This window comes from Capricornis sumatraensis, chromosome 17 (genome assembly GCF_032405125.1).
Source record: "Capricornis sumatraensis isolate serow.1 chromosome 17, serow.2, whole genome shotgun sequence".
Lineage (NCBI taxonomy): Eukaryota > Metazoa > Chordata > Mammalia > Artiodactyla > Bovidae > Capricornis > Capricornis sumatraensis.
Genome location: NC_091085.1, coordinates 47,171,600 through 47,184,158, shown reverse-complemented (window position 1 = coordinate 47,184,158; position 12,559 = coordinate 47,171,600). Strand labels below are relative to the sequence as shown.

The 12,559-nt window shown below is 44.4% G+C and overlaps 1 protein-coding gene across 1 annotated transcript in view; it reads right to left on the bottom strand.

The window, feature by feature from the left end:
• The window catches only part of SPMIP2 (sperm microtubule inner protein 2), a 131,068-nt gene that overhangs the window by 3,731 nt on the left and 114,778 nt on the right, over nucleotides 1-12,559 (bottom strand). The window contains exon 4 of the mRNA XM_068989606.1: nucleotides 9,256-9,454. Within this exon, the coding sequence (XP_068845707.1) occupies nucleotides 9,256-9,454 (199 nt within the window). The remainder of the gene's footprint in view (nucleotides 1-9,255; nucleotides 9,455-12,559) is intronic.

Sequence of the window (12,559 nt, the reverse complement as noted above, 5' to 3'; positions counted from 1 at the left end):
AGATTCCATTCAGAAGCAAGTGTCTGCTTTGTTGATTATATTTTCTAAATTACTAGTGCCCCAATATTTATGTATTAAACTATATATTAATATAAGTTGTAAAATAGTACCACTAGGACATTATAGTGGTTTGTCATAAATTACATGTGTACGTAAGTTATTCTGTTGATGAAAATTATGCATTTTATTTTAGGAAAATAAAGGGCATTACAAAATATTTACTATGAAATCTATCACTGATGCATACAGCCTCAAGAAGAACATGCTGATAAGTGTAACTTTTGTAGCAATATAAGACCACATTGAACCATGTCATTTTAAGACTATAGTTCAGTCCTCAGTCATGTCCGATTCTTTGCAACCCCATGGACTGACTGCAGCACACCAGGCTTCCCTGTCCTTCACCGATTCTCGGTACTTACTCAAACTCATGTCCATCGAGATGGTGATGCCATCCAACCATCTCATCCTCTGTTGTCCCCTTCTCCTATCTTCAATCTTTCTCAGCATCAGGGTCTTTTCAAATGAGTCAGTTCTTTGCATCAGGTGACCAAAGTATTGGAGCTTCAGCATCAGTCCTTCCAATGAATATTCAGGACTGATTTCCTTTAGGATTAACTGGTTTGATCTTGCAGTCCAAGGGACTCTCAAGAGTCTTCTCCAACACCATAGTTCAAAAGCATCAATTCTTTGGTGCTCAGCTTTCTTTATAGCCCAACTCTCACGTCCATACATGACTACTGGAAAAACCATAACTTGGACTAGATGGACCTCTGTCTGCAAAGTAATGTCTCTGCTTTTTGATATGCTGTCTAGGTTTGTCATAGCTTTTCTTCTAAGGAGCAAGCATCTTTTAATATCATGGCTGCAGTCACCATCTGCAGTGATTTTGGAGCCCAAAAACAATAAAGTCTCTCACTGTTTCCATTGTTTCCCCATCTATTTGCCATGAAGTGATGGGACCAGATGCTGCAATCTTATTTTTTTGAATGTTGAGTTTTAATCCAACTTTTTAAAGACTACAGGAAGGAGCTAATGTCCGGTACTGCTAACTCCTTTTTGGATTAAATGAAAATTTTTAGTGTTTCTCTTGTTCCCTTTAAAATCATGCCATTGATGAAGCACTTACACATACACAGCACACTGCTTCTTGGTTCTATCGGATGCGTGATATATATCACTTCATTGAATCCTCACACCTGGATGAGGTGGGTACTCGGATTGTTAATCTTGTATGTCTCCTTGAAGAGGTCCCAGTACCCACATATCTGAGTTTTGCATGCGTTATGTCATAAATCTGGAAGACCCAGCAGTGGCCACTGGAAAGGTCAATCCTCATCCCAATTCCCAAGAAGGGTGGTACTAAAGAATGTCCTAACCGTCAGACAATTGCACTCATCTGCCATGCTAGTAAGGTCATGCTTAAAATCTTGCCTACTAGGCTTCATTCACCCAGTTCAGTCACTCAGTCTTGTCCAACTCTGTGACCCCATGGGCTGCAGCACACCAGGCTTCCCTGTCCATGACCAACTCCTGGAGCCTACTCAAACTCATGTCCATCGCGTTGGTGATGCCATCCAACCATCTCACCCTCTGTCGTCCCCTTCTCCTCCTGCTTTCAATCTTTCCCAGCATCAGGGTCTTTCCAAATAAGTCAGTTCTTCACATCAGGTGGCTAAAGTATTGGAGTTTCAGCTTCAGCATCAGTCCTTCCAATGAATATTCAGGACTGATTTCCTTTAGGATGGACTGGTTGGATATCCTTGCAGTCCAAGGGACTCTCAAGAGTCTTCTCCAACACCACAGTTCAAAAGCATCAATTCTTTGGTGCTCAACTTTCTCTTTAGTCCAGCTCTCACATCCATACATAACTACTGGAAAAACCATAACTTGGACTAGATGGACCTCTGTCTGCAAAGTAATGTCTCTGCTTTCTGATATGCTGTCTAGGTTGGTCATAACTTTTCTTCCAAGGAACAAGCGTGTTTTAATTTCATGGCTGCAGTCACCAGATGCAGTGATTTTGGAACCCCCCAAAATAAAGTCTCTCACTGTTTCCACTGTTTCCCCATCTATTTGCCGTGAAGTGATGGGAGTGGAATGCCATGATCTTCATTATCTGAATGTTGAGTTTTAAGCTTCAGCACTATGCAAACCAAAAATTTCCAGATGCACAATCTGGGTTTATAAAAGGAGGAGGAACTTGAGATCAAATTGCCAACATTCACTGGATTATAAAGAAAGCAAGGGAATTTCAGAAAAAGCATCTCTGTTTCATCGACTACACTAAAGCCTTTGACTGTATGGATCATGATAAACTGAAAAGCTCTTAGAGAGATGGGAATTGCCAGACCATCTTACCTGTCTCCTGAGAAACCTATATGCAGGTCAAGAAGCAACAGTTAAGAACCCTGTAGGGAACAACTGATTGGTTCAAGATCAAGAAAGGAGTATGACGGCTGTCTGCTGTCCCCCTGTTTGTTTAGCCTATACTCTGAGCACACCATGAAAAATGTCGGGCTGGGTGAGTTACAATCCACAATCAAGATAGGCGGGAGATACACAGATGATACCACTTTAATGGCAGAAAGCAAAGAGGAACTAAAGAGCCTCTTGATGGAGGTGAAGAAGAGTGAAAGAGCCAGCTTAAGACTAAATATTAAAAAAGACTAAGATCATGGCATCTGGCCCCATTACTTCATGGCAAATAGAAGGGGGAAAGGTGATAGATTTCTTCTTCTTGGGCTCTAAAATCACTGTGGATGGTGACTGCAGCCATGAAATCAGAAAATGATTGCTTCTTGACAGGAAAGAGATGACAAACCTAGACAGTGTATTGAAAAGCAGAGATATTACTCTGCCAACAAAGGTCCATATAGTCAGGGCTATGGTCTTTCCAGTGGTCATGTAAGGTTGTGAGAGTCTGACCATAAAGAGGGCCGAGTGCCTAAGAACTGATGCCTTCGAACTGTGCTGGAGAAGACTCCTGAAAGTCCCTTGGACAACAAGATCACACCAGTCAATCTTAAGGGAGATCAACCCTGAATACTCACTGAAAGGACTGATGGTGAAATTGAAGCTCCAGTATTTTGGTCATCTGATGTGAACAGATGACTCATTGGAAAAGTCCCTGATTCTGGGAAAAATTGAGGGCTGGAGGAGAAGAAGGTATCAGAGGATAAAATGGCTGGACAGCATCACCGATCCAATGAACATGAACGGGCAAACTCTAGGAGATGCTGAAGTACAGGGAGGCCTGGCGAGCTGCAGTCCATGGGGTTGCAAAGAGCTGGACATGACTGGGCAACTGAACAACAACCACCACCACCCAGATATCTGGTGTCACACCAGTGTGATGTTAATGTGAAGGCATTTCATGGGAGCAACACTGAGATGCATCGGCTTTGAGTAAAACGGGTAATCCTCCATAACGTGAGGGGAGGCTCATCCAGTCAATGGGAGGACTTCAGAGGAAACAGACTGAGATCCCTGAGGAAGAGGGAATTCTGCCTTCCAGCAACCTTCACACAATTGCCTGGGTCTCCAGCCTCCTAGTTTACATGTAGATGTGGGATCTGCCAGCCTTCACAACCCCGTGAGCCAGTTCCTTAAAAGAAAGCTATCTGTCTGTCTCTCTTCTTACCCATCCATCCATTTTGTCCCTTCATCCATCCATCCTATTGGTTCTTCTTTAGAGAACTCCTGAGTAATACAGCTACTTAAGATATTGGCCTAGTGACATACATGAGGACCCAACAATGCAGCTGGGAGTCAGAATATCCTCACACAGGGTTATAGGATGGCTACTTTGAAGCAAAGATCTTTAACATAGCGAACAGTACAGACTTCACAGTTTCCCCTGGAGGGTTGAGAAGCAATTCACATAGACTCAACATGTGCTGCAAAGTGGGTGCTGGAGAGCAGGCAGAGCCCAAGTTAGGAGAGCCTCTGAGATGGCAGGGGAGGAGGTATCACCCCATTTGTGGTATGAGAGTGGGGATTAATCCCCACATTGAGCCTTGCCCACTGTGTTCTTGCAACCTCCAGCCATCAGTCATCAGCCCTTTCCTGACCCGCAAGTTCTCAGTCTACTGAGCCTTCTCCTAGGCCCCCTGTCCCCCTTCTTCACCCTCAATTTCTCCTTCCTTGACAACAGCATTTTCTAGAGAGGCTTCCTTGGCATTCACTTCTTTGCTTCCTGCTCTCTCCTTACTGCCCCTGCCTCCACACTTCATCTCACAAGGTCGGTTGGCCTCCACTGCCTTCTCCCATAGTTACTGAGATCTTTCCCCATGTCCAGTCAGTAACCAGAGCTGCTGAACTTATTTTCTTTGGGTCCCAATGCATCGCCTTTTCTCCTTCCCCTTTGCCTTCTTTTAATCCCTCCTGATTTCTCAACTGGGTTACCAAAATGCCCTCCAAATGCACCTCCCTCTCAGCAATCCCCTCCAGGCTGACTTCTAAATAACCTCCCCAGAAATGGAAGCTTAACCCTGTCACTTCTGTTTTTAGAGAAATGCAAATCAAAACTACAAGGAGGTATCACCTCCCACTGACCAGAATGACCATCATCAAGAATATTCTACAAACAATAAATGCTGGAGGGAATGTGGACAAAAGTGATCCCTCCTACACTGTTGGTGGGAATTTAAATCAGTGCAGCCACTACGGAGAACAGGATGGAGGCTCCTTAAAATACTAAAAATAGAATTACTATATGATCCAGCAATCCCACTCTTGGGCATATATCCAGAAAAAAAAACACAATTAAAAAAGATACATGCACCCCAATGTTTATAGCAGCACTATTTACAATAGCCAGGATATGAGAGCAACCTAAATGTCCCTCAATAGAGGAATGGATAAAGAAGACATGGTACATATATAAAGTGGAATTTTACTCAGCTATAAAAATGGATGAAACAGTGCCATTTGCAGAGATATGGGTGGACCTAGAGATTGTCATACGTCAGAAAGAGAAAAACAAATGTCATAAAATATTGCTTATATGTGGAATCTAGGAAAATGGCACAGATGAACTTATTTGCAAAGCAGAAATAGAGACACAGACGTAGAGAACAAACTTACAGATGCCCAGAGGGAAATAGGGAGTAGGATAAATGGGGTGATTAGGATTGACTTATTGATACTGTGTATAAGACAGATAACTAATGAGAACCTACTGTATAGCTCAGGGAAGTCTACTCAGTGCTCTGTGGTGACCTAAATGGAAAGGGAATCCAAAACAGGCGATAGAAGTATACGTAGGACTGGTTCACTTTGCTGTACAGCAGAAACTAACACAACATTGTAAAGCAACTATACTCCAGTAAAAATTAATTTAAAAAGAAAGTTGGTCCAGGAAAATCCAAGCCCCTCAGCACCTGGTCCCCCTCCTCTGGCCTCACTACTGAGCACCGACTCCCAGCCCCGACTTTGGAGGCAGCTGAATAACCAGCTGCCTGCAAAGTCGGACTACATGCCCTTCCCAAAGGCACTAGCGGATCGCTGCCTGAGCCCTGTTAATCCTTCATCCTGCTCCCCCTCTTCCCTTTGCTCCATCAAGTCCCTCCTGTTGTGACTCAAAATGCAGCTTGGGGTGGTGAATCCTCCAGCACCTCAGGGTCCCTGGATGTGAAGAATCTCAAGCCCCATCCCAGACAGACCGAATCAGAATCTGCACCTTACTGTGATCTCCAGAAGATGCGTGTGTGTGTGTGTGTGTGTGTGTGTTGTGCTTAGTCACTCAGCCGTGTCCAACTCTGCAGCTCCATGGACTGTAGCCCTTCAGGCTCCTCTGTCCATGAGGATTCTCCAGACAAGACTGGAGTGGATTGCCATGCCCTCCTCCAGGGCATCTTCCCAACCCAAGGGTCAAACCCAGGTCTCCTGCATTGCAGGTGGATTCTTTCCCATCTGAGCCACCTGGGAATACCCCAGATGACACATATGCATATTAAAATTTGAAAATCACTACTCCCACATCCAGTGTGAGTGACTGGCAAGGGAAAGAACGTACCAGTCCCTGAGATTATGTCCATGTTTTGGAGGGAAGGGGAGCAATGAAGATATTTGCAAAGAAATAACATAGAAATGGATGACAGTGTTGAAAGTGTCTGTCATATACACAGAAGTTTCACAACACTTAAGTAGCTATTATTTATGTGGAGAAAATAATGTCAACCAAAAAGCAAGAAGGGAAAACAATGAATGTAATAGATGGTAGGGCTTGAGAGATATTTTGTGATTTAAAAGAAGAAATTTGGGGAAATGTCGGTGGCGCTAGTGGCAAAGAACCCACCTGCAAAGCAGGTGACATAAGAGAGGATAATTTGATCCCCTGCAGAAGGAAATGGCAGCCCACTCCAGTATTCTTGCCTGGAGAATTCCATGGACAGAGGAGCCTGGCAGGCTACAGTCCATGGGTCGCAACTCGACTGAAGTTGCTCCAGTAACTGAAGCAACTTAGCACAGCATAGCATGGAAGAGATAGTTCAGAAATTTGTGCAACTGATTTCCAAAAATATTTGTACAAGCATTTTGGCTATTATATACATGAATGGTACATACTGTTAAATATCAAGAATTGCACTTTTAGAAAGATTTAGAAATTAATCTCTGTACTTGGGTTTATAGGTATAAATCCAAGCTTTAGAACATGAATATAAAATGTTCCCATTTTCAGCTATCTATCTTGATAAGAAAGCATCGTGATATTGTGTATAGGTTTTTGTGTTTGAAATGTCCTCCGAGTCTCCCAGTACTATTGACAAAGTTCTGTTTTTCCAAGGCTGCTTCCAGCGCATAGTCCTGGTTCTCACACCATGTGGGTGGCAAGTGGGCTGCATCCCAGGTGAGCATGGCAACAGGAGCCACGCACAGGTGGCTGCTGTGAGGCTTTCTTTGGAAGCTCTTGAATTTATAATTAGCTCCCACTTATTTTCCCTGAAGAGAATTTATGCCAAGTGGGGAGAGGGCTTGAGTACTTACCGAAGTATCACCCACAAGAACCCTGGGGGATCATCCAAAGAAAGGGCTTGGGAAAAAATTTTCTAAGGTATCTCTCGAACTTACAAAAAAGCATGGCTGATAAAGAAGATTATTTTGAATGATGTAATATTTTGTTTATCTCTGGAAGGGAAGAGGTTTAACCAAGTGATCAGTTTCCATCACCAATGATGAGTCAAGTACTCTGTGATGTGATACCCTGCAGACGACAGGAACACTCACCTCAGGATTCCTGCCTGAAACATATCCCTGAAGAAAATACCAGATATACCTGAATTAAGAGGAATTCCACAGAACTGGTCTGCATCCTTCAAGAACATCAGTGCCATGAAAGACCAAGGCTGAGGAGCTGTCCCTAACTGAAGGAGACTGTGAGGCTTGAGAACTAAATATAAGAGCTAATCCTGAATCAAACGTTGCATCAGGGAACATGACAAAGATCACCGTTGGGTCAACTAATAAAATTTGCTTATGAACTGTGGATTAGGTAACACTGTATCAGTGCTAAATTTGCTATACCTTATCATTGTACCATGGCTATGTGCGAGAACCCCCTTATTCTTAGGAAATGCACCCTGAAATCTTCAGAGGTAAAGCAAAACCATGTCTGCAATTTACCTTCAAGTGGTTCAGTAAAAACAAAAGTATGTGTGTGTAGAAAGAAAGCATTAGAACAAATAAAATTACCAACCAATGTTTCTGGGTGAGGAATGTGTCAGTTCACTTTGTACTGTTCTTGCACCTCTTCTGTAAGTTTGAAATCATTCCAAAGTCAGTCTTTCAACAGATTTTTTTTTTAATGCATAAAAGCATCTCAGTTGGATTTAGTAGAATGCATCTGGGATCATTCCATGATCACGCTAGTTCTACACAAAATTAATTCACTGGTAGAAAACAACGAATTAAAGCCTTCTTCACACACACTGCAATAAATCTCACTTGGACCCAGCTCAAAATTCCAACCACATAGGAATGTCAGCAGCCAAATGCTCCCTTCTTCAATTCAGAACATCCCTGGGTCAGGACCTACGGAGGACTTCCTCGGTTCCTCACAGAGTGTTTCAGATGGATATATAATTAATTGTCACACAGACAACTCCTGATGAACAGATCTCTGCGCCAGAGGCAAAGCAGTATTCTAGGGCAGTGGCAAGGAGCCTCTCTCCTAGGAGAGAACAGGAGTCGCAGTGCATCTGAGCTAGTGTGGTCGTTTTATACCAGGGAAGCTTCCTGTCACGCTCAATATTGAAATGCTGGGTGACTACAGAGAGGACTTGCTGTGAGGTTATGCAGAAGGACCTCAGGAAATAGTTTTTCATTTGAATATATGCTTACACACTCTCCACTTGACTCTCACGGTAACTCTACAAAATATTCAGGACAGATAAAAACATCCCCATTTTAGGAATGAAAAAACCCACACTGGGAAATCATGCAACTTGTTCAACATTCGGACAGTAAAGGGGAGAAAACCTTGAATTTGACCTGGGATATCCTTACTCTGTTGATCAGTCTATGGGGTTTTAAGGATTGGTTATAGATTGACCTCATTTAACAGACTGCGAGTTTTCTCAGTTGTTGGAAGCCAAGCATATGGCTATGCTTTTTAGGTTAAACTATAGGATATATAAGTGGTTCTAAGGACTAAGCCACACACCTCCTGTGTAAAATTGGAATAATACTCACCTATATAGACATCACTGTGGAAATCCAATATGAATTATAAAACATTTTGATAGGTTGAAAAGAATGATAAAATTGATTATTTGTAGTGTTACTATTAAATGAAAGTAAAAAAGAAAGTGAAAGTGTTAGTCACTCAGTCGTGTCTGACTCTTTACGACCCCATGGGCTATAGCCCACCAGGCTCCTCTGTCCATGGAATTCTCCAGGCAAGAATACTGGAGCGGGAGGCCATTGCCTTCTCCAGAGGATCTTCTCAAGCCAGAAATTGAACCCAGGTCGCCTGCATTGGCAGGCGGATTCTTTACCATTTGAGCCCACCAAGGAAGCCCATTACTATAAACAGCACTCTCTAAGTCATATGTTAAAATAGCTCAGCCTTTTCCAGGATGACTCAGAAAAGCTAATGATCTGTGAAAGTGAAAAGTGAAAGTTAGTCTCACAGTTGTGGCCAACTCTTTGCGATCCTGTGGACTATAGCCCACCAGGCTCCCCCATCCATGGAATTCTCCAGGCAAGAGTACTGGAGTGGGTTGCCATTTCCTTCTCCATAAGGATCCGTACCTCCTCCTTTTTCGGTAGCTTTGGCAGCTTCGGTGGCTTCGGCGGTCTGGACCCTATCGGCAGGGCTGCCTTGCTCTGTCGGAGGAGGACGGCCCGTTTGGAGTTTCTTTGGCTGGTGTCTTCATAATCCCCCATGTGCCAGGCAATAAAACCACGACTGGAGCTTCCTTCCGCGTCCATAATAGAAGGATTGGGTTGCCTGAAACAGGAACAGATTGGTTGGTCCTCACACTGGAAGGATGTTAGAAATAAGGCTACCAGTTTTCAGATGCTTGAGACTCATCTGCTTCTGCTGTGGTCGTGGTGATTTCTAGCCACAGAGCTTGAAAAGCTAAGGCCCCCAAGCCCTGAGCTGGCATCCTGAGAAGTTTCAAGACTCTGCCCCTCCACTCCTCCAGGGAACTACCTTCCCAGGTGGACACTTATCTAGGAAGGTTGTTGATCACTTTGCCAGGGTACCATGACTGCTCCTGGCATCCTTCTAAGCCGAACAGGCCAGATTCTGGGAAGCTGGGGGTGAGCCAGGCCTTGAGTTCTCCTGCCGGACATGCTGGCTGGGTCTGAGACCTCAGGAACTCAGGGAAATACCAGCTTGCTGATGACAGACTCTGGCTTTGGACAATGTGCCACAACAGAGATCCTGGCTTCATTCTCCTTTCCTGATCCAACACCCTTAAACTAGAATATTATCTGAGGACTGCTTTCCCACGGTAAAGGGCCAGGTCTAGGGGCAAAGACAAGAGGTTCATAGGATAAGGACTCGCCATGGGCTTCCCTGGTAGTTCAGATGGTAAAGGACCAGGCTGCCAATGCAGGGGACCTGGGTTCAATCCCTCATTGGGAAGATGCCCTGGAGAAGGAAACGGCAACCCACTCCGATGCTCTTGCCTGGGGAATTCCAGGGATAGAGGACGCTGGAGGGCTACAGTCTATGGGGTCGAAGAGTCCAATGTGACTGAGCAACTAACACTCTCATTTGGAAGAAAGATGGGACTTCTTACCCCCAAACCCCTCCCACTAGGCGCCCAGGGCCTCTTGGCCACTGCAAAGCTCCCTTCCTAGACCCTGAGTCTTCCAGCTTCCTCAGTTCTTTGGATCAAGGTTCAGGGCTGATCCGTGTGACCCTCACTCCTTGCAAGTCCAACACTAGGGAAGTAACTTGAAGACAACTAAAGACAGGTGGGTTCTAGAACTTGTGGGAGTTGGGGACAGGAGGAGAGGCAGCACTGAGCAGAGCTGAGTGGAGGGGGAGTGGGCAGTTCGGGGCCCACCAGACCCCTCCTTCTTCTCCACAACCATAGAGACCCTGTCACCCTCTTGCAAGCCTGCCCCCAGACATCCCACTGCTAGTAGGTCGGAGGTCCACTCTACAAGTCCAGCACACAAAGGGAAGTGGTCGCTGTCTGTTTCTCCTTTTAATGCCCTGTGCTCGGGGCTGCCAGGCCCCTCTCACTGGCCATTTTGTTCGCTCTGAGACCCCTGTGCTCCCAGCTGCCCCCACCTTCACCAGCCCAGGGGAGGACTCACCTCCAGACCTCTGGCCGTGTCCCCCACTTTTCCTTCTCCCTGTGACCACCCTCTCCTTCAGAGACAAATGGCAGCTACTCCTTGACAACACCGCTTCTCTGAAGACTTCCTTCACCCCTTGTTGTTGTTCAGTCACTAAGTTATGTCAGACAGTTTGTGACCCCATGGACTGTAGCATGCCAGGCCTCCCTGTCCGTCACCAACTCCCAGAGCTTGCTCAAACTCATGTTCATTGAGTCAATGATGCCATCCAACCATCTCGTCCTCTGTCATCTCCTTCTCCTGCCTACAATATTTCCCGGGATCAGGGTCTTTTCTAATGAGTCAGCTCCTTGCATCAGGCAGCCAAAGTGTTGGAGCTTCAGCTTCAGCATCAGTCCTTCCAGTGAATATTCAGGGTAGATTTCCTTTAGAATTGACTGGTTTGATCTTCTTGCTGTCCAAGTGACTCTCAGGAGTCTTCTCCAGCACCACACTTCAAAAGCATCAGTTCTTTGGCCCTCAGCCTTCTTTATGGTCCAACTCTCACATCCATACATGACTACTGGAAAAACTTTGACAGACCTTTGTTGGCAAAGTGATGTCCCTGATTTTTAATATGCTGTCTACGTTTGTTATAGCTTTTCTTTCAAGGAGCAAGTGTCTTTTAATTTTGTGGCTTCAGTCACCATCTGCAGTGACTTTGTAGCCCAAGAAAATAAAACCTGTCACTGTTTCCACTTTTGCCCCATCTATTTGCTGCGAAGCACTGGGACCGGATGCCATGATCTTAGTTTTTTTGTTTGTTTGTTTTTTTAACTGTTTTCCTCGTTTGGTAGCACATTGTATTTGACTTATCTGATGGAAGCTGGTAGAATATACTTATTAATAAATTGCTAGTGCAGCAGGTTCTCCTCCTCCCATTTTGGGACTCCTTAAAGAACCCAGAAGTGCCTCCTTCATCACCGCCTCCCAGGCCCATTACCCTCCTGAAGTATGGCTGGCTTGGGGGCTCTGTGATGGATGAGCAGGGAAGGGATCAGAGCTGAGTTACTTTAAGGCCTGACCCTTCTGTAGCTGCTTCCCTCCCACCAGGGCAGGTGTGCAGGCATGGATCCTGCGCTCTCCTGTGTCTGAGTTTTCTTATTCACGACTACAGAGTAAATGCCAGGAACAATTTCAGGAAAGTGTAAAGGGAAAGAGAGCCACTGGAATAGGCATTGTTTACTGTTTCCACGAGCTTGAGTCATGATTCCTAGGAAAACCATTTCATGCAAATGTGCCACATTTCCCTAAAACTAATATGTTACAGAAGGAATGACATGGAAGAGCTTAGAAAAGAAAACTCCCTGCATGTCCTTAGTCTTCATTCAAGTGCTAAAATATTTTATAATCTGTTTTAAATTCACACAGTCCTATGGCCCTGAATCTCACATTCCCAGGAACAATAGAAAATTAAAAATTAATTGTAAGTCAAAGACTTTAGAGATCTTATACATACAATTGCCACATCAACTATGGAAATTTACACACACTATAATGGAACTTACAAATGAGCCACAAAAGTCAAGAGCTGATGAAAGAGCAGAAGTTTTGGCTCCTGAAAGGTCTGAAGTATGAATGTCAGGCCATCAGTAATGATTTGATGTTAGTTACAAATGCACAATGGCAGCAAATACTCACACACACACACACACACATACACACACACAGACACTTGCACACACAACTATCCTCAAATAATACAAATATTCTTAGTGCTACATTCTTTTAATTATGTTATGTAGACTCCTAAGGC